Below are 25,303 nucleotides of genomic sequence, written 5' to 3'. Positions count from 1 at the left end.
CGGCATGTAGCCTGTTGAGTTTAAAATGTCATAGTATTGCATAACGTCTTCAAGCTGTGTTTTAGAGTGACCTGCTCTTCTCCTTCACACTATGGCACTGCGATTTGGATCACTGCAGGATGATCAAGAAAGTACTTGACTTAAAAGTTTACAAGTTTTATTTAATTTAATTTTTTGCAATTTTCATCAGTTTAATTTAGTTTGTTTGCCTATTTAAAGGCTATAATATTTCAATAAGTCTAAAACATGAAGGTTTTATATGTGTTCATAATGTTTTTTTTACTGTCAGATAAATGATAAAAAGCATTTGAAAGTTAGAGAAGCATTTTTTGAAGAAAATGTGTGAGATTGCGCTGAGAATTGATATGGATTGCTAATATTTTTCAGTGACTTTATAGTCATAAGAAAATGCATTGTGACATTAATGTATCGGCTTAGTTATATATTGAATGGGAGTGAATAAAACATTGGTTGCATTAGGCTTTAGAACATTTTAGTATGTGTCATCATAAGCTTATTCATATAGTAGCTGACTAGTGTGAGGATGTATAGGATTTTGAGACTGGAACAGAGTTTGTATAATATAGTATAGCAAGAGATATACATATATCTTAGTTATTGTGAATTTAATTGTTTTTATAAGTTAATAACTATGTACCAGTTATCAATATCAAAATTCATAAAAGACAAGATGCTTAAAGGAAGCCACACACACACACACACACACACACACACATGCACACAAACACAGCACTTGTACACTCACATTTGTATTTCTATATTTGTGAAATACATCATTTCCTAGCCACTAACCTTAACCATTACAACTACATGCCCCAACCTTAATCATCCTAAACCACGGTTTATACTTAGAACAGCCCTTTGAAGAAGTCACAACCAGATGATAAACCACTACTTTCGGAAAATGTCTCATTCTCAAGATTTAAAACTATACTTTGTCCTCAAAAGGTTATACAAAGGTGTCATGTCTCCCGCTGTAGTTACACGGAATACATTTTACATGTATATTAATTTCTCAGTTTAATTAAATATAAACTGAATGTTAGGGCATAATGTCTAGTCAGCAAACGGCTGCAGCTTCAGGGTGGCATTATGTGTTTTACTGACAATACTGTGAGTGTGAAACACACTAAAGACAGCCGGCACTTCCTGAGTGGTAAGCACGTTCTGGTGACTGGCTGTCCCTGCTTACAGTACTCAGTGCTAACCTCTCGAAGACACACACACACACACACACACACACACACACACACACACACACACACACACACACACACACACTTGTATTGCTATCTTTGTAAGGATACCCATTGACCTAATGCATTCCCTATCTCCTTACCCTAACCTTAACCACCAGAACTAAATGCCTAACCATAATCCTTACCCTAAGCCTAAGCTGAAACCTCAAAAGTCTTAACCCTCAAAAAGGTGGTTCACAAAGTGCGGACCAGCCAAATGTCCTCACTCTGTAGCAAAACAAGTACTTTTTTGGTCCTCACTATATAGCAAGTACAAGAACACACACACACACACACACAGTCATGCCTTACTAAACTCAAAGCCCCTTATCTAACCTTATCCGTCGCAACTAGATACTTAACCCCAACACTTAAACGTAGCCTAAATCTAATACCCACCTGAACCCTAAAACCAACTCTTAACCCTCAAAAAGCTCTTTGAAGTTTAGATGACCAGCAAAAATATCCTCACAACAACTGCAGAACAAAAAAAGTGCTCTACACAGTATGTTTACACGTTTGTGTAGCTACCTTTGTGACGACACTCACTGACATCATGCATTCCCTAGCTTCTTAACTTGGCCTTTACCATCACAATTCTTGTCAAAACCCAGTCCTTTGCCTAACCTAAACTATATATAAAATTCAAACTGGCCATCATACTGCTGGTTATACAAGTGTGCACATACATACACACGAACAGAGTTAAAATCATACACATGCCTTTAAGCAAAGGTGTGGATGACACCAAAATTAGAATTACTAAATCAGAAGACAAATAAACTTGAATATGAACATGACTTTTAAATGGAAAAAATATTAACAATATCTCATAAATCAGTTAATTAATAGAGCCATAATTTAAAGACAAATAAAGTCAAAGCACATTAAAATGAATTATATAGCCTATTCAATCATCATGGGTTGATTGAAAAATGATCACATAAGCATAAAAATTAAAGAAACCTAAAGCAGCCACAAATACTTATCCAAAACAATAATAGATTAAAATAGAATATGAAAAACACAAACACATGCAATACATTCAAACAACCACTATCTCTCAGTAAAAAATACATTTTAAAACTACACTAAAACACTTCTAAATTTCATCAAAATAATAATTAGTGCTGTCAGTTGTGTCTGTTGCAGTTCTCACATCATTTCCTGCATCCAGCGTGTTGGTCAGTGTTCAGATGAAAAAAAAAGGAAGTAAAAAAATTAAATTATCAAGGAAGTAGCTGAAATGAGGAAGCCTCAGTGCTCCACCACTTCACAGTGTTGGTACAGGCTGACGGTTATTCTGCTGCAGACAGGATCAACTGTGAGTGAAAGAGTTTGCATGTGGTTTTAACTGCACATTTTATGTCTGCCAGGAACTGGCTGAATTTAAAATGACCTGTTCATATGTTGTTCAAACTCCTTGCAGCTGATATGGTGAAGGACTGAAAGGAAGCGATGTAGAAGAGGGTCAAACTCTCAACAACGTCACCACATTATACAGTAAGTCAGTATTAGTGTTTTCATTTTCTTTTTTAAGATGGACTTTTAGAACTTTACTACCACAGTTTCTTGTTTCAAAACATTGAATTTGCATGTGAAATTCAAAAATCATGGTTCCTCTTCTTATATTGTACCATTGTACATTGTACTTATTGTGCCATTGTACATCTCACTTTACTGACTGTTTTATGATCAAACAAGAAAAAAAGTCTGTCAAAGGAGATCAAATTATTCATTTGTCTCCTGTGTAATTAATCTTGTGTCATGAAATGCATATATTTTTATTTAACCAGGAAGTCTCATTGAGATTACAGACGTCTTTTACCTGGAAATTCATGTGTTTTCCTGATTGCTTTAATATTGTTGTTTGTTTTTTTTTACCTATCCTATGGATAGATTTTTATTGGAAATGAAATTAATATTTAAGGATTCAGGAATGAATTTGTTACACATTGAGTACAGGAGGTACTTTTATTTTCATGGTTAAAAGTGTTTGCTCTTGGTCTTTATCGGTGGAGAAAAGTAATGTAAGTAAATTTCCTAAATTACCACACTTAAGTCAAATTTTAAAAACTTTGCTTTATACATCCATTTTCTGCTGCTAATTACTTCTACTTTATTTTAGAGGTAAATATACTTTTTACTCCACAACATTTTTTGGCAGTTGCAGATAAGCCCCCTTGTTCCATCTGAGTTGTTAGCACTAAACATCTCAGAAGTGCCATTTAAATAACAAATTTAGAATCAAATAGATTCATTATTTCACAAAAATGCACTTCCAAACAAAGCTGTGCTGTACTTGTGTTGGAAACTACTGAATTAAACTACCTAACTACATAACTGTATGAAACAATTCAAACTAGCACCACTTCAACCAGCTACAGTGACAGTATTTTAACATGATAAATAACCATATATCTTCACAGGAGCCAGTTTTCTGCAGAAGTAGTAGTTTTACTTTAATATTTAAAGTAAACTTAGCTGATGGTACGTCTGTATTTTTGCTTGAGTAAGAGCTTGGCTTTTATTGCCTTGTAAAATGCCTGATTTTGTCCTGGCATTATCATACTTTCACATTTGTTTTGAGACTAGAACATCCGTACTGAAACTCTGGTCAAGCAGCTGCAAAAAATTTAGGGTTGTACTTGACTAAGAATTTTGTCAATCGACTGTCAGCCCGCTGTTCAGCGTGAATATTCCAAGACTGTCATAAAATCAACTGGCATATATTTCAGTGATGATTTCATCCACATTAACATTGATAATCAAATGCAATGCCAAAGACTGCTGGGAACATATTTCTGAGCATTTAAAAATCAATAAAGACAGCTGCAATATGATGCAAGATTTAAATTATCACCTATTTAAATTGACGACATACTATCTTGTCGAGCTACCATATGGATTTGTCATAATAACAAGACAGGCAGCACATTTGTATTTCTGTTGAAACAATGCTCTTATAGGCAATTTTTAATTTCTGAGACATGATTTTAGCCTAGTTTACCAACAAGTTTAAGCTTCTTCTGTCAGTTAACCACAGCACATTGTGACTTCTGATGTGTGCCAGCTTGCACTGCTAAAAAATATGAGTAAATATTTATGATTCCTCTGATTTATAATTCCTCGTTGAAATGTTTTCCCCACACATTTTTGTTAGCTTCCTAGTCCCATTTGGATGGATGCATGTCACAGAAACATAAGATAAATGGCTGTGTGTTACACTTTAATGGAGATGGATAAACCGGACACACATATGAAAACCAGCCACATTGTCGCGACAGTCTTTTCTCATGTAAAAATAGGCCATGATGTTGAAAACACATCTAACAAAATACAAATCTCACTTTTGTGTCTTGTCCTAGTGGATTTTGCTGTTCTTTTCTCCTCGTTCTGGGCAGCAGTTTGCTAAATAGTGTCAGAACATATACATCCATGCATCAGACAGTATCACTGTTGAAGTGAGTATTGCCTCCCTAACCACAGGAGAGCCAATGGCTGCTTAGTTCACCAACATGAGGAGAAGACGACAACAAACTAATGCGGGCTGAGGCTACCTTCTACTGTAATGCACATTGGCTGCCAAAAATAAAATATAATAAAATAAAAACAAAGGTTCAACTAGAAGTCAGCTGACAGGTCTCTCGACTAATGTTTTGACTAATCGACTTCCAGGGGACAGCCCTAAGAAAAACATTTCCCAACAAATCACAGGCAAGAGCATTTGTCTATACTGATTTGTCTTTTCAGTCTAGTAGGGCCAGGCTACTAAGACATAGAGTAGAACCATTTGTTTAAGTATGTCTGCTTTACCACAACCAGCCACTTTAGAATCTTGATAAAATGTAGAAACTACTTTGACAAACTAAGAAATAATCAGAGTTGATGAAGTTTGTGATTGTAGGTGTACATGTGGGCTGATGGCTGGAGAGTGAATGGATTTAATTATGGTCCTCATATTGTTTTAAACAAAGGTCAAGACTAGGATGTTGACTTAACAGTGTCACCACGGAGCAGATTTAGTAGGTTTTCTAGAGCTTTCAGTCATATCACATAATATTCCTCTGCAGGTAAAGTTATGGAAGTTGAGTTTTATTTGGTTCTACTTATGGTTTTTAGGTTTATTGCATCCTGCTGGCTGAACTTAAGAGAACCGCCATCCAGAAGCCAACATGGCTGACAGCGTGAATACACTGCCATTCTTCTATGGCAGCATTACCAGGGAAGAGGCGGAAGACTACCTGCGGCAAGCAGGCATGGGCGATGGTGGGTACCTGCTGCGGCAAAGCCGAAACTATCTCGGAGGTTTTGCACTGTCTGTGTCATATTCAGGCCGCTGCTCCCACTATACCATTGAAAGAGAATCCAGTGGAACATATGCTATTGCTGGTGGTAAGAGCCACAGGAGCCCTGTGGATGTGATTGACTACCACTCCCAGGAGTTAGATGGTCTTGTGTGTCTGCTGAAGAGGCCCTGCAACAGACCAAGAAACATGCAGCCTAAGGTGGGGCAATTTGACGACCTGAAGGAAAAACTGATCCGGGAGTATGTAGCGCAGACCTGGAACCTGAAGGTGAGTCTAATCTCTATCCTTTAAGTCATTCAGAATATGTAGAATGTGAAGTCATCAGTGCAAGAATACCAGTAGCAGTGCAGTCAGACTAACAGTAAAAAGCAGTGTTCAGGCTTTATTTTTATAGCTTTGCCCATTTGCCTAATGTTTATGATAACATTTTACTGAGATTTTAAAAAAATAAAAATTGGTCAAACAGGGCAAGACGCATGAGCAGGCAGACAACCAACAATGCCTTATCTCAAATGCACACTGGCCACCATGCATAAACAGTTTCTTCTCTTATTTTTTCCTGTGAGGCTTGTTCATATGAATCATCTAAGTTGGATTCGCCAAACTTTCTTAACTGGGCAAACTTGTCATAAATTGCTGGTTTTAGACTTATGAGTTTATTATTATTTGGAAAGTAAATGGTGTTATCTGTGCACATTTAGACTCAAAATCATACTAAGCTCTTGTTGCTCTCTGCTGATGTTGCCTAAGATCACAGGTCCGAAGAATCATGGATGTATTAAGGAGAAAACAGAGGAAAGGGCGTCTAATTTCCCTTAATAACTCTAACTGGTGCAATAATTATATTCTTCTGGCATCATGATGACAGAATGGCCAGCATCACTTCTAGCATGGTGAAAACTAAAATTAAATGCAGAATAGCTGCCTATTAAGGTTTTCACTTGGTTGTCAATATTGACAGTATTAGTGTTTATTTAGCATATGCAGTATTTCAAATATCAGAGAAAACATGGTACATTTCAACACGACATGTAACATTTTCCAGCCTCTGAGTTTTCTTACAGGTTATAAACAGAGCCAAATATCAATCCTTCAATTTGCTTATCCAGTAAAACTAAAGGAAATCTTATTGTAGCACTGCTAGCTTGACTGATCTAAAAACAGCTCATAGATGTACTGAACGCAAGGCCAACAAACAGTTCATAAAAATGTTGATGCTACCAAACGGTGCTAAAGAACGAATAATCTTATATTCTACAGCATATTCTGCCAACTTACATGAACCACAGAGGTATTATGAGGAGAGCTCCCAGGTGAATGACATTATTAAGCATCGTTCTCCTTAATACATCCATAAACACACACCTACGTGAGTGACTTAACAGATATACAGGGCATCATGGCTGAGATGCTAGTGCAACGACGGCCATGGCCACATGATTGTCATGAAATTTATATCCTGCATAAAATGAAGGTTGCCGACATTAAAAAAAACATTCCCATTCATTCCTAGCTCTGGCTTCCAAGTTATAGCATTCTCAAGTGATAGCATTAGCAGATGATGTGCAGTGATGCTTCTGTTGTGTGTATTGTCCATTTCACAGCACCAGGGGGTACTAAATGAGGCACCAAAATTTGCATTGTGATTTAATCTGGTAGATAACGATTGCATAGGGTATCTGGGTTTTGGTATCCAACTCTAGTCTTGAGTGATAAAAAAATGAATTACAAAGTGAACTCATATGTGTGTCTATACACATGCGATGGTCAGTCTTGCCATTTTTGTGGTTTGTTCAGAATCTGCTGCTGATCTTACTTCACTTCCAGACATGTGGCATTCACCATCCATGTACTCATTTGCATCTTGCATGCACATGATATTTTTAAAGCCAAGTTGCATACTAACTAGCCACAGATTTGCGTTGACCTACATACTCTTCTTAATGTAAGTGTGAACTCATAGATCATGCATGTGTGCAGGGGGCAGCTCTAGAGCAGGCCATCATCAGCCAGAAGCCTCAGCTGGAGAAGCTCATTGCCACCACTGCACATGAAAGAATGCCCTGGTTCCATGGAACAATAACACGTGAAGACTCTGAGCCTAGGCTTCAAAATGGCTCCCGTACAAATGGAAAGTTCCTGTAAGTATTTTACATTTGTTTTTGTATAGCATCTACCTTTGGTGTTAACAGTAAATAGTGTGTAAATATATATAACAAATGTATCCAAAATTGGCCAATTATTGCGCTGTTTGAGTGTCTTGCAAATGGATCATTCCACAGAAATGATGGAATATACGTGGTACTAATCCGATGAACTGTATTCCTTCTTACTGTACACAGCTCACCTAAAATGTCTTTAATACTATTAACTAACTTCTGAATGTTATGAATCCACTAGTATATGGCTCCACTTCTATGCAAGCCTGTGATCAAAGTGACAAGACAATTCCTTGAATTTTGTATTTTAATAAATTGCTAAAAAACATTGAACATTGAGGGATTAAACTTTGTTTTATCATTGCAATGATAAAGTTTATGTGATTATCATGTCAACGTATAGGATTTTGGTATTTGCAAAAGTAAGTGACGCCACGTCCACCTTTTTGTAGAATGAGCATTATATATTCATAGAGTCCCATAGTATTAAGCCCTAAAACCCAGAACTGAGTTAGCATTTTTGCACTTCCAGTTCCCTTGACCTGAAGTGTATAGGCTGGTTCGAGATTCACTGCATTGATCTATCAGGTATTTAGGCTGCCCATCATACCACGAGCTCTTACAGTTGCTGGAGAGCATCTGTGGCACCTGGCTCCCAAAACTGCAGCTAGCTTGATCCCGTGAGATTATTGTTGCCCACATGGACATTATGTAAGAACAAACTGGGATCAAGTTGGAGAGATAACTAATCGGCATGCATTGTGAGCCAATCACTGGTGATTGATTCTGTACAGATCTGGGTCATAGTGAATGTGTTTTATGGATTTTTTTGAATGTGTTTTTGGTTAGACATCTGAAATAAAGTTTGTGGTTAATACAAGGCCAGTATATTTTCACATTTTGTTCTATGACATAAAATACGTCAGTAAATACCCCACGCGTGATTTTTAATGCTTTTACATCTTAAAAAAGGCAGTTACTAACAAATGGCTAAATAAGACTACAGAGGCGGTCTGGGATTTTACATGTCATCATGGAGTCAAGTCAAGTCAAGTCAAGATTTTTATTTGCCATTTATGCATAAACAGACAGTCTAGGACTATAAGAATTCTTGTGCAGCTCTCCTTTGGAGTTAGGTAAGGAGTCAAAAGCCAGAAAGAACACTTAGTCTTAAAATAAAAAGTTACATAAAGGAGACTCATCTACTCAATAGTTTACGGCCTTGTTATTTTTAAGCTCGTGCACTTGCAAACTATTCTAACTAACTGACACAGTCATGGTCAGTAGCTAGATCAGGTCTAACTAAGAAGAAAGGGTTTTCTAGAATGGGGAAGTGATAAAAATCTAATTAAAAGTTGGAAGCCGTGGTGGTGATGTTGAAGTCATGGGACCGTGGTGTCGTTTGTTTATAGCCTAACAATAGATTTTTACTTCTGGTAATTGTATTTGGGCTTCAAACATCTTAAAGTGGTGTTCACTTGTGAGGATTGTCTTGCTGAACAGAACATGTAAGCCTCATAAACCGTTGTTTTTCCACACAATTTATTTTCCACAATAATTCAATAACCACTGAAGACCAGGAACACCCAACAAGACCTGCAGATGTTCTGTCCTAGTCATCACAGTTTGGCCCTTATCAAAGTCACTCACATCCTTACACTTGTCCATTTTTCCTGCTTCCAACACATCAACTTCGAGGGCTGAATGAGGCACATTGAGAGCTGATGTACCAGAGGCAAATTCCTCGTGTGTTCGACACACCTGGCCAATAAAGCAGATTCTGATTCTGATTCTGAATGTTCTCTTGCTGCCTAATGTACCCCACACACTGACAGGTGCCAGTGTAACAAGATAAAATTACTTACTGCACCTCTCAGTGGTCATGATGCTATGGCTGATCGGTGTATATGCCACTGCTTTCATGAAACCAAGTCATGGCTAAACTCAGCCATGATAACTGGAAATCCTAGGTTGATCCACTATATAGGTTTTGTGAAACAGCCCTCAGCTCATTCTAAATCACAGTTGCCCCAAATGACAGTAGAGCTTAGCTTTTAAACCGGACAGTGGTGCTGGATGGACGTGATTGGAAGATGAGAAGAAGCTGGGCCAATCTGTGACAACAAATGGCAAGAATTGGCTGGCTTCCATTGGTCCAATCCAAAGGCACACTCGGAAATATACAGTACCGAGCCACAGCTGGACAAGTCCCTTCACATGCTAATTTGCATGTACTTATATTGATATGATTAGAACTGCACTGGTGAGAGAGTGAAAGGCACTGGGCCTTAACATCTTGTCTGTGTCAACAAGAAACATCTTACACAAGTTTTGCTCTGTTTTGCTTGGCCATGGGCAGTGATATATAGGGTCACAAAAATGAATGTCAATTCTATAATGATTTACTATGGTGAGTCAGAGGTTTAGACAATACAGTAAGTACATTAAGAATTGCATCTCTACCAGTAGTGCTATGTGTCCTCTATGCTGCTGAATTTTATAATTTTGTGGTGAAATTTTCATGTACATCTGCATTCTGATTGTGTGAGTTTTGAAATGAATAGCAATGCTGTGCAAGCCAACAGCCTGTTGCAGTATTGATTTACATTACATTGGCCATATTAAATAGTTAAAATGGGCTTTTTGCTTTGTTACATTTGTCCAAAGTGAGTGTAGAGTATTTATAGAGCAACTGAACAACACACACACATGCACAGTGGTTTCCGCTCCGGCAGTTTGCAAAGGACTTCCTGAAGAAGCCAAATAAGAGGAAGAATGTCAGCAGGCCGCTATGTAACCGTTCAGCCCCTTTTGTTATAAAGCATGTAAAAGGAAACTTTTCCACTGAAATACAAGCTCGTGTTATGATTGTAACTTTGAATTCATTTTTATGAGGGTGTTCCAGACACTGCACAAGTTTCTCTCTTGCAAGTTTTAGACTCTGGCTGCTAAGAGTGGCCAGCAACAGCTAACAAAAACACTATTACACTTGGTTATTCTACATAATATTTTTATTTCTCTAATGTTTTACCATTTTTTGTTTTTACAGCAAATGGGCCCAGCACAGTCATAAATTATAATATAGAGGCCACCCTTTTAAGTTCCTGTTTTTCTGTATTACTGTAATGTCAGTTCTTATTTACATTATAATGTGAGTTACAGTATAATGTTAAAATTGTTTCATCCATTTATGAATGGATGCACCAGTTAACCTTTTAACATTTATAACAGCTTAAATTTATTTAAAAATGTCCTTGACTCTGAGTCCCCAGATTTACTTTAGTTAAATCAAGGCTATTTCAAGAAAGAAAGATAGTTGGAGTCCAAATGCACCCAGTGCACCTCCACCCACAACTCTAACCAGCATTTGCATGTAACTCTATTTGTTACATTTATTTATGAATAAATGATATCTGTAATATACAGTATATGTGACATTTGTAACAGTAGACAGAGTAGAGCAGAGCTGGCTTTTGAAACATTCCCCAGGCCAGTTTGGCCTCTCTGTGACAAATAAAATCAGTCTGCAGTACAACAGTCACAGCTAAGATAATTTTCAGATTACAGGTGCACTAAATGGCAAAATTGGGTTTAATCAAAAATAATTAGATAGACCTACTATGACTCAGTTTTTAAGCCTGATATTAACACTCATTTTAAATACATAACTCCATGTATCTTAGTTAGATTAATTTAGACAAAAGGATAAGTGGACATTTTTTTTTTGTTTGGTTTGTTTGTTTTATTAGGGGTGGCAGACTTCCCAGCATGCATTGTTTGAGTGTTAACCCTCTCCAGAGACTCTTCTTTTTTGTATTCTGAAGAGCCCACACAAAGTTGAGTGGTGGGAACTTTGTGTTTGTTAAACAGTGTATGTTAAGTTAAATGATGGTTGTTTCTTTTCGTAAGTGTAAAAGCATTGCACACCATGGTAAAGATTAGTCTTGAATTCAGTCCCTACCCCTATTGTACACTGCAGGGCTTGATTTTAAGGCCGTCCAATTGTTGATAAAAGTAAGATTGAGGATGATGTAGATTAATTTTGGGACAAATTTGGGATAGAGAAGGAAGTTCTGCTCAGGATTTTACAGCCCAGCTTTTGTTGTGAAGTGACAGTGCTAATGACTATACTGCCATGTACGTATTAAAAATGAAAACCTTACTGGTTATGTTGATATTGTGATCTGCATCCACTGTAGAGGGAGTGCTGAGCAATACTCAGAGCACCACAGACTAAATTTCTTCCACTGCACCATCCTCATCATCCATCCTCTACTTTGCGACCTTTGTCTTCATTTTGTCTTCATGCCTTCATTTTCTTCTTCATGTGTGTACAGGATTCGGGAGAGAGATTCGAATGGATCCTATGCTCTGTGTTTACTACATGAAGGACAAGTCATGCATTATCGCATTGACAGGGACAGGACACAGAAGCTCTCTATCCCAGATGGCAAGAAGTTTGACACCCTGTGTCAGGTTAACATGATTTTCATATCTTTTGTTTTTCAGTTTGGTTTTTAGCTACGACTCTCAGGATAAGGTTTGAAAGGATTTTGAGCAGCTGTCTGAGGTGTTACCTTGTCATAGTCACCCATTTTATTTATACAGAAAAAGTAATATCACAATTTCATGGTTGTTATAGTTCCATAGACACCCATTATGAAAAATGTCCTGAAAAGTGCTGAGTGCATTTGTGGTCTTATGCTCCTTTGTGGCTGTGGCCAGAAATGTAAATGTACTAAAGTCAGAAGTCCGAATTCTCCCAGACAGCCCCTACCTATTTTTGACAAGCCACCAAATAAATGTTTAATATTTTCTGATTGTTTTAAATCTTTTTTTACCTATTATTTATTTGTTGAATTGTTTTATAAATGCTATCACCTACATGATAATCACAGGGAGAACATGCCACTTTCACACAGAGAGACCCTATGTTACTCCTTTTAACAGTCATCAAGGACACTGGTCTGGATGGAATAGTGGAACAGTGTTTTTTTTTTTTTTTTTACAGTATTCTTGGAGAGAAAGAATGTTAAATTAACCTTTTTATTAGAGATGCCCTGATCTGATACCAAGTATTTGGATTATGAAGCTCCTGAAAAATACAGTGTGCCAGTTTAATTTCAATCTCATAAATGTTTAATGATCATTTACTGTAGTTTTAACTTATTTTGAATTGTAGTTTTTTTTAACATATACAGCTAGGTCCTCTGAAGTCTTTAGAAATATAGACAAAATTAGTTTTAATTCATTCAGTTAGTTGTGTTGAGGTTTTGTTAGTTTCCAGATAAATTTCTGTTAAAGAAATTGCTCTGTTTAAACCCCAATGAATATTTAGTACTCATTCATTTATTATTAAAAAACGATTTATCATTTATGCTAAATTGTATGTTTGTTTCTGGAAACATTTCACAGTTAGTATGTGTAGCATGTTCTACGCTCTAGCAATTTAGAAGTAATTGTAGTGTAAGTGTACCAACTGATCACTCTCCATTCTACCCATAATTTGTTACAAAATCATATGTTTTTTTACAGAAAACTATTTCAGGAAATTATTTGAATATAAATCATGATGTGCACACCTTTAAAATAATGTGTATTGCGTATTTCTCAAAATGTTGAGCTAATTTTGTTAAAACTTTTGCATTTAGAGAAATAATACTGATAAAGTAAACTCTGTCCTCAGTTGTAACTACAGTCTGGCATGCTCCCTAGAGGTTTCACAGGACGTTTCCTTTAGCTTCACCCTCAGGACAAACATTTTATTTCATAAGTCTCTAAAAACAACAAGTTTGTCAACTCTTGTCTTCTGGGGTATAATGACCATTTTAGCTTCTGAAGAGTGAAAGACATGACACTGTTAGTCTTATGATGTTATTGGTGTATGTGCTGTATATAATCCTGACAATTATGATGCGTGCCTGATATAATAATAATAATAACTTTATTTATACAGCCCTTTTCATAATACTCAAAGGTGCTTATATGTGAACTTCTCTTTTTAATTATAGCTGGTGGAGCACTACTCATACAAACCAGACGGTCTGTTGCGAGTGCTAACAGAGCCCTGTCCGAGACCTGATGGAGATATTGGTAAAAGTCTCTATTGCAAGTCTGTCATACGAACTGGTCTACTGCATATTAATTAATATCTAAAAACTTTATAAGTACAGTATATTCAAATCTGATTTATATTTGTCATATTCTGCATTCATAGGACAGCTAGGATGGTCACTACTCTTGCAGGATCCTACTCGATTTACTTCTACTCTTGTAAGTGTGTGTGCGGTGTTAATAATTCAGTTGCATCTTCTCATGGTCCAGTGCCTGCATCTAAACAACAGGAAGTAAGGTCATGCTGTCTTTTATGCATCTTAAATGCTTAGTGAAGGGTAATGAGGATTTTTCCTGTATACCCGCCAATACTGATTCATGAAGTCATTTATTCTTCATTTTCCTGATGTTTTCCTAATCACAGCTTTGTGTCAGTCCCCTCTAGTGGCATTTATTCATGAAAGTAGTTGGGGTTTATTTGTTTAGACTGTTTCTTGCCATGTGTCTCTGAGAAGAAGGTACCATAACACCAACATCATTTAGCTCTGGAAGATGTCATCAAAAAAAGTATGTTCAGAAATTCATAGATTGTGTACATAAGTCATCTTTGCTCTCAAATGACTTTATTTGACCTTATCTGACCTTAAATTACCTCCTAAATGACTACTACAAATCAGTAATTAACAAAACATAGTCTAAGATTAAACAATGGTTGACATTTTAACTTGTTAAAAATAATACAACATTGTTCAACAATCAAAAAAAGCAAATTATACCCCTAAATTTATATCTAAAATCAAAACAAATCTGCAGTTAATCCAAGTGGCACATTTAGCTTGTCTGTGATTTGCACTACAGTGTGTTGTATGAGAGAAACCAATGTCCATTGCAGCATCACAAGTTGATAAATTGAATTGTCGTGGGTAGAATCAATGCACAGAGAAAATTACTGCAGTGCCAAGAATCATTTATTGAACAATATTATTGAAATATGATTGAGGACGGGAGACAGGGTCACCTTGTTAGTTTTTAGTCTTTGTCACTCTGCAGAGGAAGTCAGGTAGTCTGGAGCACATCTTCTCTCTGGGGTCTCCACGCAAAAAGTGCCTGATCAACCCCCGTGCTACTTTTTATTCCCATCTATCTCTTCCTGGCATTCTTACCTCATTATCTCAGCTCTTAACTGTCTTCTTTTTTTTTTGGGAAAGTCCTGACCATCTGACTTCCCCTTCGAGAAGCACAGAAAGAGAACAAAATGTCACTGACGTTTCCTTGTTACATAAGCATTTTCCTGTCCTAACTCTAGAAGTCTATTCTAATATATACAGTATATATATATATCCCATAGCACATGTTAGCAAAGAATTAAGTGCTGAACATATACTGTTTGTTTTAACCACTACAGAATAAAAGTGATAGCTGAAATTAACATTTGATCATTTATTATATGAGGAATTGAGGTGAATAGAGTAGAAAAATATTTATAAAATACTGAATCAATAAAAAGTGTTCAGCACATTCTTATTTGGAGCTAACCTGTCTTCTGAATCTGTTTCTACTGTAATAATCGCATACATTACCAGGTTACTTACTGATAACCTCTTACTGATAACCATTTTGGTTTCTAGCACACTGCAGCTGGTGGATTTTTCTCCAAAATGAAAATACCTGGCCGAAAAAAGGTGCACAAACACATTTCTGTCCCATAAACCTAAGCAATCTTTAACCCTGCTTTAACTCCTTACCATGTGATTTTGCTACTTACATACAGAGTCATGCTTGTGCTTATCATGCCATGTCTTGTCATGCTTGTCATGCTCTGCTTTATCACATTCCTCCATCCCAAAGCACATTGTTTCACAGCTAGAGCTTGACTGCATACATAAATCTATGCAACTGCAGTGTGTGACTTCATAATAGTTGGACTACTTGATAATGGCAGTCTAACACCATCCAGAGGTTATGTTTTGTCTCATTCAGTAGCAGCCTCCTTCTATGTGTGCTTGTCAAGAACAGTCATTTTATCAATCTGACTGTACTATTCCAAAAGCTCCTCCACATGTTCCTCTGACCAGGAAGACACAGCTCCTAAGCATAGCAGACCTTTGTGTCATGAAAAAAATTGTAAACATCTTTTTCAGTTGTGGAACTGTCACAGTTTCATTGGGTTTATACATAAAACATGTTGATTTTGTTTAGGATCCAAAACTACTGGGTTACCTGTAGAAAAATATTTGGTTTTGGGTTAAAGTAACCATCATCTAAGTTACTAGACAGAAAGAGTGCAAACTTCCACCACAGGGCAGTTTAATTTCCCCATAATACCATAAAAGCAATATTCCCATGCAAGGCTGGATTGTGTGCCGGGCCAGTGGGGCCAGTGCCACAGGGCCTCTGACTGCCAGGGGCCTCGGAAGGACACAGGCCACATTCCTTTTGAGGCTGCTCAATGTCTTCTTTTAAGGCCGTTTGGCCACATCTGAGGGCCCCTGACAATGTTAAGTTTTCTTAGACTCCTGTGGGTCCAAGGCTATGGGCCATACAGGGGGCTTAGAAAGCCTCAGGCAACATCCAGGGCCCCCTGGCAGACTACATGTGTTTGAGGCCCTGGGAATAAGACCAAGGCCATATTAGGTATCATGTCATGTCCTGAGCCTTTCTGGGGCCTCTGAATGGAAGGGGCTTCAAAATGTCTTAGGCCACATGCTTGTAATGCTAATAGTTGAGATGTGAAGACATGGACGTTTAACCAGTTATGGGCGACTGCTCTGTGCACACGAACCGCCTCACATTCCTGGAACTTAATTACTTAATGGCAGGAAAATATTTGGTTTAAGCCAAGTTTCACACAAACCAATCAGATCCAGATTATGCAGGAGAATCAAATCATGTATTAGTCAGGATTTAGTACTTAGTAATCTGATACTTATTAGACTGAAATTAATCTTGTGAATTATGCCTGGATTGGCTTAGTATTGTATCGAGACATCTCTTTAGAAAACATTAATAAACTCCAACATATGTGTTATCAGAGCAGCACATTAACAGGAACAAAGAGTGAATAGTCTGATATAGAAATAGATACTAAAACACCTGTTTCTAAAACAGAGCAGATGGGAAGTAGTCAAGTCAACATGGTAGAAGAAAAGATGAGGTTACCCTGTCGGATGTGACTTCACTTCAGAACACATCTGTTGTAATGTTTATTGGACTTGGCCTGTTGTCTGTGGTTTCCTTAATCTATACTGAGATACACAGTCATATCCAGAAACATTAATAGTTAATTGTATTTTTATATCAGTTTCTTTCTTGAACATATATGAAACACTAATCTAACTAACCTAATCCTTAACCTAAAACCACATTAACATTTGATGTTTTGTCAAATTTGAGGCGAGACATTCCTCATGAGATACAGGAAACCAAAGGTTTTGCTCAGTCTTGTCAGCTTGTAATGATGTGGTCTTGAACTGTGGAAATGAAAGGAGGAGCAACTAAAATTGTAAAATGGGCCCCTGTGAGGCCAGGTTCTGAAACTGAATCACCTTCATGCTGATTGTCATCTTTGAAGGAGGCAGCCCCTGAAAATAATTCTGCCTGACACTTTTAACTTTTTTTTTACCTAGCTTTGCTAACCTAGGAACTTTTTGCATATCACCTTATCATTTTTTCAGTTCATCATGTCCAAATTTGATAAATGTCATTGCTTTAAAATAATTTTTCTACGACACTCTAGCCACAGATACTAGAGTTTCAAAAACGGTTCTTGGTTGTGAACAGTTTTTAAAGCAGTGGTGTGGGACATAGTGTGTGCTTCAAAGATAAGAGATCATTGACCTTAAGATAGTACAACGGTCTGAGAAACATATGGTTATTAAAGCACTTAATAAACTTGTTCCATACCCCTCCTTTAAATACATGGGAATTAAAATGATAACCTCATGTATTTATTCGCTTCTACTAAATCTTATGTATGCATTACAATGTCTCATTTAATGGACACCATGTATTACAGTGACTGACTGAAAAACTGGCGATGAATGAAGATGTATTCGTTAAACTCAATCGTATTAACCTTTTGCCAATAAGTAGACTTAACGTTTTTCTCCAATACTTCAATTCCAAAATGTTCTTAATTTTCTTCAGTCTATCACTATAATATAGGTTCCATATAAAGGGTGGCATCCTGCATTCCCAGAGAAATATCTTATTGTTGCCTAAGACTTCACTCATTGCAGATTATATTCCAGCACTGCACCATGTGAAAATGTTTCATTTGTTCACTCTCTCTCAAACATTGTCTTTGTGATAAACTGATAACAGAGCTGGGGATCCCGACCAAACAAAGATAATGTTTATGAAACGAAGGTGCTCGGTAATCAAGCAGTCAACAAAGGTAAGTTATAGAACATAACAAGATAGATGTGTGTCCTGTATTCAACAAGAAGTTGACTATACTGTTGTTCAGTTGCTGCTGCTAACCTGGTACTATTTAAATATTAACTCCCCTGCACACTCTTCTTCCAAGACAACTTTCTTTCACAGGGTCATTCTGCGCTTACTTATTGTATTGTCATCTTTTTCAGAAAAATTTAACAATTCTTGATTAACATGTAGAAAATATGTACACTGATTGCACATTGCTCAAAGTATTTTTCCATGTTCAATACACTTATTTCTCATTTGCTGCATAATATTAAGAATTTTATTATGTTCCATATATTAAATTACTACCTGCTAATTACTACCTGCTAATCTAATATAATTTTTTTTATGTAAAGTAGCCTATATACAACAGTGTATTTATATTCAGTCAGCCTACCATGGTCAAGTACACTGTAAAAACGGTTTGCTTTTCCAAACTTTAGGCCACTTTTTAAAAACCATTTTGTTTAACAGTTCTAGTTTCTAAAATCTCATTTCTGATGCATGTAGTAAATTATTCCACCTGATTTTGTCTGATCATTTAAGGATATCTTTTACTACTTTTGACAGAATTGTTTTAGGCAGATTGATTTTTCTCAGCTGTTGGTCTCTAGTTATAATTGAAGTCAGAAGTTTACATACATCTTAGCTAAATACATTTAACCTCAGATTTTCACAACTCCTTCACATTTAATCCTATAAACATTTCCTGTTTTAGATCAGGTAGGATCACTAATTTATTTATGAAATGTCAGAATAATAGTAGAGAAAAATATTTCTTTCATCACATTCCCAGTGGGTCAGAGGTTTAAATACACTCTGTTAGTATTTGGTATCATTGGCTTTAAATTATTAACTTGGGTCAAACATTTTGGGATTTCTTACAATAAATTGCTGGAATTTTAGCCCATTCCTCCACAACACAACTGGTGGAACTGAGTCAGGTTTGTAGTCCTCCTTGCTCACACATGCTTTTCAGTTCTGCCCACAAACTTTCTATTGGATTGAGGTCGGGGCTTTGTGATGGCCACTCCAGTACCTTGACTTTGTTGTCCTTAAGCCGTTTTGCCACAACTTTGGAAGTCTGCTTGGGGCCATTGTCCATTCGTGACCAAGCTAATGTCCTGATATGTTTTCCCTATGATTGTGTTCACTGTTCACCCAGGGCGGTGTCCTGACCTAACTTCAATTCCGTAGAGAGTACAGGCATACTCATAAAAGAAAAACAGAAAACAGAGTTTGATTTATCATATCATATAAAATAATTTCCATTACATTGGCAGCATCATGTTGTGATGTGATTAAAAGTACTAAATTTAAAGGCATTGCTGCCAAATATTAACAAAGTATAGTTCAACTTTTGACCCTCAGAGAATGTGAGAAAATAAATAAAAGCTAAACAATTCTCTCTACTATTATTCTGCGATCATTGAAGTAGCTGGACTAACTGAACTAACAAAGGGAAACTACATTTAAATGAAAGTGAGTTTGAATGCATTTAACCTAGGACTGTAAGTTTCCCACCTCAGTAGTAACATGGTCATTTCTCCATCAGAGGCCATGCCAATGGATACAGAGGTATATGAGAGTCCATATGCAGACCCGGATGAACTGAGGAGTTCCACAGTGGATCGCAATCACCTGTTTTTGGAGGATGGAGAACTGGGCTCTGGAAACTTTGGTACAGTCATGAAGGGCATCTACAAGATGAGAAAGTATGCTGAAACACATCACACCAACACACAACACCATTCCTTTGCTTTTATTACCCAGTATGTAATTAATGAGATGGAAAAAGGATGCTGTTTTTGTCAACTTGGCAAATTAACCTTTTCATTACCCCATACATACATTATGGGGACCGAAACCTGTTAACACACTCACATTGTGGGGACTTGCCCATCATTAAATTTAGGGTGGCAAGTAGTGGTTATGGTTAAGGATAAGATAAGTCTACAGGAAATGAAAGTAAGTTGATGTAAAGTCCCCACAAGGTATGCAAACACAGAGTGTGTGTGCGTGTGTTGTGCATGGTGGTGTGTGAAAAGGTCAACCTGTAAAGTTGATGAAAACAGCATCTGATTTCTCCCTATGATTCCTCTTCCTATTTATCATGCCTCTAACTTCTTGGATGCTTCACAATGCCACTGCTATAACACACTCAAAAATCTAAATCTGTGCTGCAACCTTACTTGTACACTCTAGGGAATATTTACTAAATCTGTCACAAATTACCAACAGGTGCATAAAATATAGCTGCACTGCAATTTTTCAGTTTAGCACCATATTTCCCAACACTGATGTTGTAGGCTAAATGAGCATAATCACAGCTGTATTCATTTGAATACACAGCTGTTTACAACTTGCAGCTGTATTGCACATGTGTGGAGTGTAGAGGAAAGTGTAGCTGAACTTTAATATGGTTGAAGAGACCAGTCTTCTGCCAGTCAACTCATCTTTTATTTCATTCAATAACTGAAACATAGTTTGACCTGAAAGCCTGTAAAGGTCCGTCACATTTTCCTCTGATGAGCGATGAGAGTTACAAATATCTTCTTCCCCCACAAAGGTGATATTAACTCCAGTGAGGTGTCAAATGAAGAACAGCTGACATGCTGACAGCAGTGCCACAAATTTTACTCCTGCTTTCTCCTGAAGTTAAATTTCAGCTGCAGTTCCCTCTGCTGCTTATTCTGTTCTAAAACCCTGTGTTGTGTTACCAACTGATCTTTGCTTGTATTGTCTAAAAAATCTTTACGAACCAAAATATTTTTACAGTGTCAAATCAAACCAGGTGGCACAGTCATTCTAACCCTATGTGTGCAATAGGACAGAGAAGCCAGTTGCAGTAAAAATTCTGAAGAATGATGACAACAACCCAGCAGTACGGGATGAAATGCTGCGAGAAGCCAATGTCATGCAGCAGCTTGACAATCCTTATATCGTCCGGATGATCGGTATCTGTGAGGCTGAAAACCTCATGCTGGTCATGGAGCTGGCTGAACTGGGACCACTCAACAAGTTCCTGCAAAAAAACAGGTTAATAACATGGTTATTCATTCATCGTAGTTACCCAAGTTGCCCTAGTCAGCTAAGCTTAGCTCAGCTAAGACAACAAATACGTGAGGACGAGCAACCTTTTAGCCAATATGATAGGCCAGTGTGCTTGTCAACACAACATTTAGTGAGAATGGTGAAAATATAGGCCTACTACAGAATTGATCAGCGTAACAAGAAGCCATATAATTATTGCAAACGTGGTGAGAAAACTGGTTAGTGCTGCCGCTTCACAGCAAGAAGGTTCCAGGTTCGAGCCCGGGCCGACCCAGTGCCATCTGTAATCACTAGCTAGTACAAAAGGCAGCAGCCCACATCCATTAACTGCCAGAACGTCCCCTAAGGAAGCGCCTGTGTGACCTTCATCATTCAGCCCAGCTTTCATTCCTTCATTTTTATGTTCCTCCATGTGTCCTTGCTTTTTGCTGGACTGACTTTTTTGTCAAACTTCACAAGTGTTAAGATGCTTTGTTATCTTATTTAGTTTGATCATGGACTTGTCTTTTAGAGAGTCTTGTTTTTGTTCTGGCATTTGTGTTCTAGCTGTATGAGTATTACTTAAGCCTTTGTTCTATTGTTTAGCATGAGGTTTCTCTCTCTGTTTGCTTTGGTATCAGCCATAGTGTTCCTTTGTTAATCAAGTTATCTTTGTCACTAATAATGCCCAGTTAGTTGACACTATATCTGTCTTGCTCTTTTATTGCGTTTTCATCCAAAATTATTATACAAACCCCTAAATATATATAATAATGAAATACTGCGTAAGGAGTAATTTTACTTTTGGTACTTCAAATATAATTTGATGCTAATACTTTCATACTTTTACTTAAGTTTTGAATGCAGGAATTTTATTTGTAACCAAGTATTTTTTATTGTGGTATTTCTGCTGTTACTTCAGTAAAGGATCCGAGGATTTCTTCCACCACTGCACATGATTTCTGTTTTGAGGCTGAGCCCAGATTGTACGGCTTTCTTATGTAGCAATGCTGATGGAATATCAGTGATTCTGTTGGTTAACATATTTGCCTTAAAGTAACAGATGCTCCAGTGTCCTCTATATTGGTCAAGTGAATTGGTAACTGTAAATGACTTTTAGATGTGAATGCAGGGGTCTTTCTATGTGTATTATCTGTGTCATTGATGGACCGTACATATCCATTAGAAGAGTTAGCGGTAATAAATCTGCGTTGAGCATTCCAAACTGGGAGAGAACATGGTCATGAAAATCACAGAAACAGGTTAAAGTTAATTCATTTGTTGACAAACCAGGCTTCTTCCTGTTTTAAAAGCTGACCATTGTGAAAACTACAGAATGCTGAGAATATAAGGCATCCCAGAACGTTGTATATGATCGGCCTGTCTAACTATATCACTTCAAGTTTACAATTTCTTTAATAGTTAAAGTAACACTTGATTGTCTACAGGCAAACATCCATAAAGAACATCACAGAACTGGTCCACCAGGTGTCTATGGGGATGAAGTACCTAGAGGAACATAACTTTGTCCACAGAGACCTCGCTGCCAGGAATGTGCTGCTGGTTACACAGCACTATGCCAAAATCAGTGACTTTGGTCTTTCCAAAGCTGTGGCTGAGGATCAGAACTACTACAAGGTAACTGCTGACAGCAACAAAAAGTGATAGATACAGCTTTTTTGTTGTAGGTACAGCTAAATGGCAGAGTGGGATCAGAATAGTCATATTGCTTACAGCTGTCTTTGTGACCAGCACTGAAATTATCAAAGCAAGTTGTTAATAATGAGCATATGCAAAGAACTTGGTGTTTAACATTGTTCACCCACATTTTCTCATTCCAAAAACACATTGACATTAATCATGGCTACTGGCATAACAAATGTAAGTGACAAATATCTACAAGGGTGGACATAGGGTGTTTTACATGGCTCATTTTTCCATTTTGTAGCAAAAAAATGACCATTTATTTATTTGTCATCATTGCACCACACGTTGCTTCACATAGGATGAAATAAGCCAGAAGCTGTGACACGTTCTTGCCTTTGCAGAAACTTGGAAAAACCTGTGGTCAGCTCAGTATCTCTAGTTTAATCTAATCTTGAGGCAGGTATATATACACTGGATTACATAGATAGACAGATACTTTATTGATCCTAAAGAGGGAAATTCAAATAATCTAGTAGCATCAGATGGAGTAAAAAGGGGAAAACATTAAATTTAAGGTTATAACAAATAAATATCAAGAAATACACAATATCTACCTACCTACTTAGCTTTGTCATATCCAATAGTATGATGTTTTGTGTGTCTCTCTTCCCCCAGGCCAAGGGTCATGGGAAGTGGCCAGTGAAATGGTATGCTCCTGAGTGTATAAACTACTTGAAATTTTCATCAAAGAGTGATGTGTGGAGCTTTGGGGTGCTCATGTGGGAGGCCTACTCCTACGGCCAGAAACCATACAAGGTATAAACACTCACTAACCAACCTGCAAAATGATGACACTGTGGGGGCTGGGGGGCCTTGTCATTGTCACACCATCCCTAAAAAGATAACTGATGATGTAGCAGATGTAAACATATCACTGACACCACCTGCAAGTAAAAAAGCTGCTACTGCTGTTTATGTTTTTAGATAAAAGCATCACATAAACCAAAACACAAATAGTTTTTGAACTTGTAGGTCACTTGTGGTGTTTACACAACTTCTTCTACACATTGTATTGACTCATCATCTGCATGTGTTACAATCCTTTTAGGGTGTAACTTTAGGGTCATGCAATGAGCAGTCTGATTACTTTTCTCTAGGAGTAACTGTCACTACTTACATGAAAAATTCCTTCATATTATTTTGCATGAGTTCCACCATTTTTCGTTCCTTTTGACCATTTAACTTTCTACATGAAAAATTCCTTCATATTATTTTGTATGAGTTCCACCATTTTCCGTTCCTTTTGACCATTTAGCTTTCCATTCTGAGCAATGTCTATCACTTCTCACAGGGAATGAAAGGAAATGATGTCATGCAAATGATTGAAAGTGGAAAGCGGATGGATGCCCCAGGGAACTGTCCACCAGAGATGTTTGACCTCATGAGGACCTGCTGGACATATAAGTAAGTGACAAGTTGTTTTTAAGGTAATTATGGGTCCAACAACAGTTCCCATCTTACACCAGACAGGAAAGATAAGTTAGGAGATCTCATTTTGATCATTAATTGTTATTTCATGTCTTGCAGGGCAGATGAAAGGCCTGGATTTGCTGTTGTTGAGCCAAGACTGCGAGAATATTATTATGATATTGCACAGTGATTCTTTACATGGATGTTATGAGGCTATGCAAACTGTTGTTTTAAAACTGCATTTTATCATGTGCAAATGACTAGAAATGGATTTGAATTATAAATTTTATTGCTGAATGTAAACATTATGAACATATACTTGCCAGTCCCTTTAACAGTCACACCTGAACAACTATATGCACTTCAATGCAACACTTCTGCCTTAACATTGTGCTTTTGAAGCTCAAAATGTGTCAGTTTTTGGTGAAATTGTCATAAAGGTATAAATTCAATTCTATGTTTATTATTGAGGTTATAGTTAAAAGTGGTGTTGTACTGAACTACATTTTAGTCAGAGGTGTTCCTAATATTTTGACCTTCTCATGTATGTAACCAGGGAGGACAAAATATAGAGACACCTCTGAGCATAATGTAGTCCAATAAAACACCACTTTTAACTATGACCTCAATAATAGACATAGAATTGAATTTATACATTTATGACAATTTCACCAAAAACTGAAACATTGTGAGCTTCATAAACACAGATGTTAAGGTAGAAGTGTTGGATTGAAGGGCATACAGTGGTACAGGTGTACCTAATAAAGTGGCCATCAGTAAACATATATATATACACACATTTTACCTTTATTTATTAGCACATTAGTAGGTTATGGAGAGGCAGACAGGCAAGGAGGGAGACAGAGTGATAGCAGCATCTTGCACACTGTGCATGTGTAAATGGTGTGCCATGCTGTAACCATTCAGCTATTGGGCGCCCCCACAA

General features: G+C 37.2%; 1 protein-coding gene across 7 annotated transcripts in view; it reads left to right on the top strand.

Moving 5' to 3' along the window:
* Positions 1-24,732, top strand: part of syk (spleen tyrosine kinase) — a 27,256-nt gene extending 2,524 nt beyond the window's left edge. For 2 of the 7 annotated variants that reach the window (XM_020618777.1, XM_020618776.1), the window contains 15 exons: positions 2,397-2,583; positions 2,689-2,762; positions 5,382-5,836; positions 7,550-7,710; positions 12,066-12,204; positions 13,740-13,821; positions 13,946-14,001; positions 15,411-15,464; positions 18,106-18,178; positions 19,763-19,922; positions 21,037-21,246; positions 22,689-22,878; positions 23,563-23,703; positions 24,239-24,351; positions 24,475-24,732. In XM_020618777.1, the coding sequence (XP_020474433.1) occupies positions 5,435-5,836; positions 7,550-7,710; positions 12,066-12,204; positions 13,740-13,821; positions 13,946-14,001; positions 15,411-15,464; positions 18,106-18,178; positions 19,763-19,922; positions 21,037-21,246; positions 22,689-22,878; positions 23,563-23,703; positions 24,239-24,351; positions 24,475-24,547 (1,854 nt within the window). In that variant the 5' untranslated portion in view covers positions 2,397-2,583; positions 2,689-2,762; positions 5,382-5,434 and the 3' untranslated portion in view covers positions 24,548-24,732. Of the gene's footprint in view, positions 1-2,396; positions 2,584-2,688; positions 2,763-5,261; positions 5,285-5,381; positions 5,837-7,549; positions 7,711-12,065; positions 12,205-13,739; positions 13,822-13,945; positions 14,002-15,410; positions 15,465-18,105; positions 18,179-19,762; positions 19,923-21,036; positions 21,247-22,688; positions 22,879-23,562; positions 23,704-24,238; positions 24,352-24,474 lie in introns of those variants that run through there. The other 5 variants (XM_020618781.1, XM_020618780.1, XM_020618779.1 and 2 more) reach the window with 4 other exon arrangements.
* The last annotated feature ends 571 nt before the right edge of the window (positions 24,733-25,303 follow it).

Source organism: Monopterus albus, unplaced genomic scaffold (assembly GCF_001952655.1).
Source record: "Monopterus albus unplaced genomic scaffold, M_albus_1.0 scaffold209.1, whole genome shotgun sequence".
Lineage (NCBI taxonomy): Eukaryota > Metazoa > Chordata > Actinopteri > Synbranchiformes > Synbranchidae > Monopterus > Monopterus albus.
The sequence above is the reverse complement of the archived record's forward strand: the minus strand, read 5'-3'. Positions and strand labels throughout refer to the sequence as shown.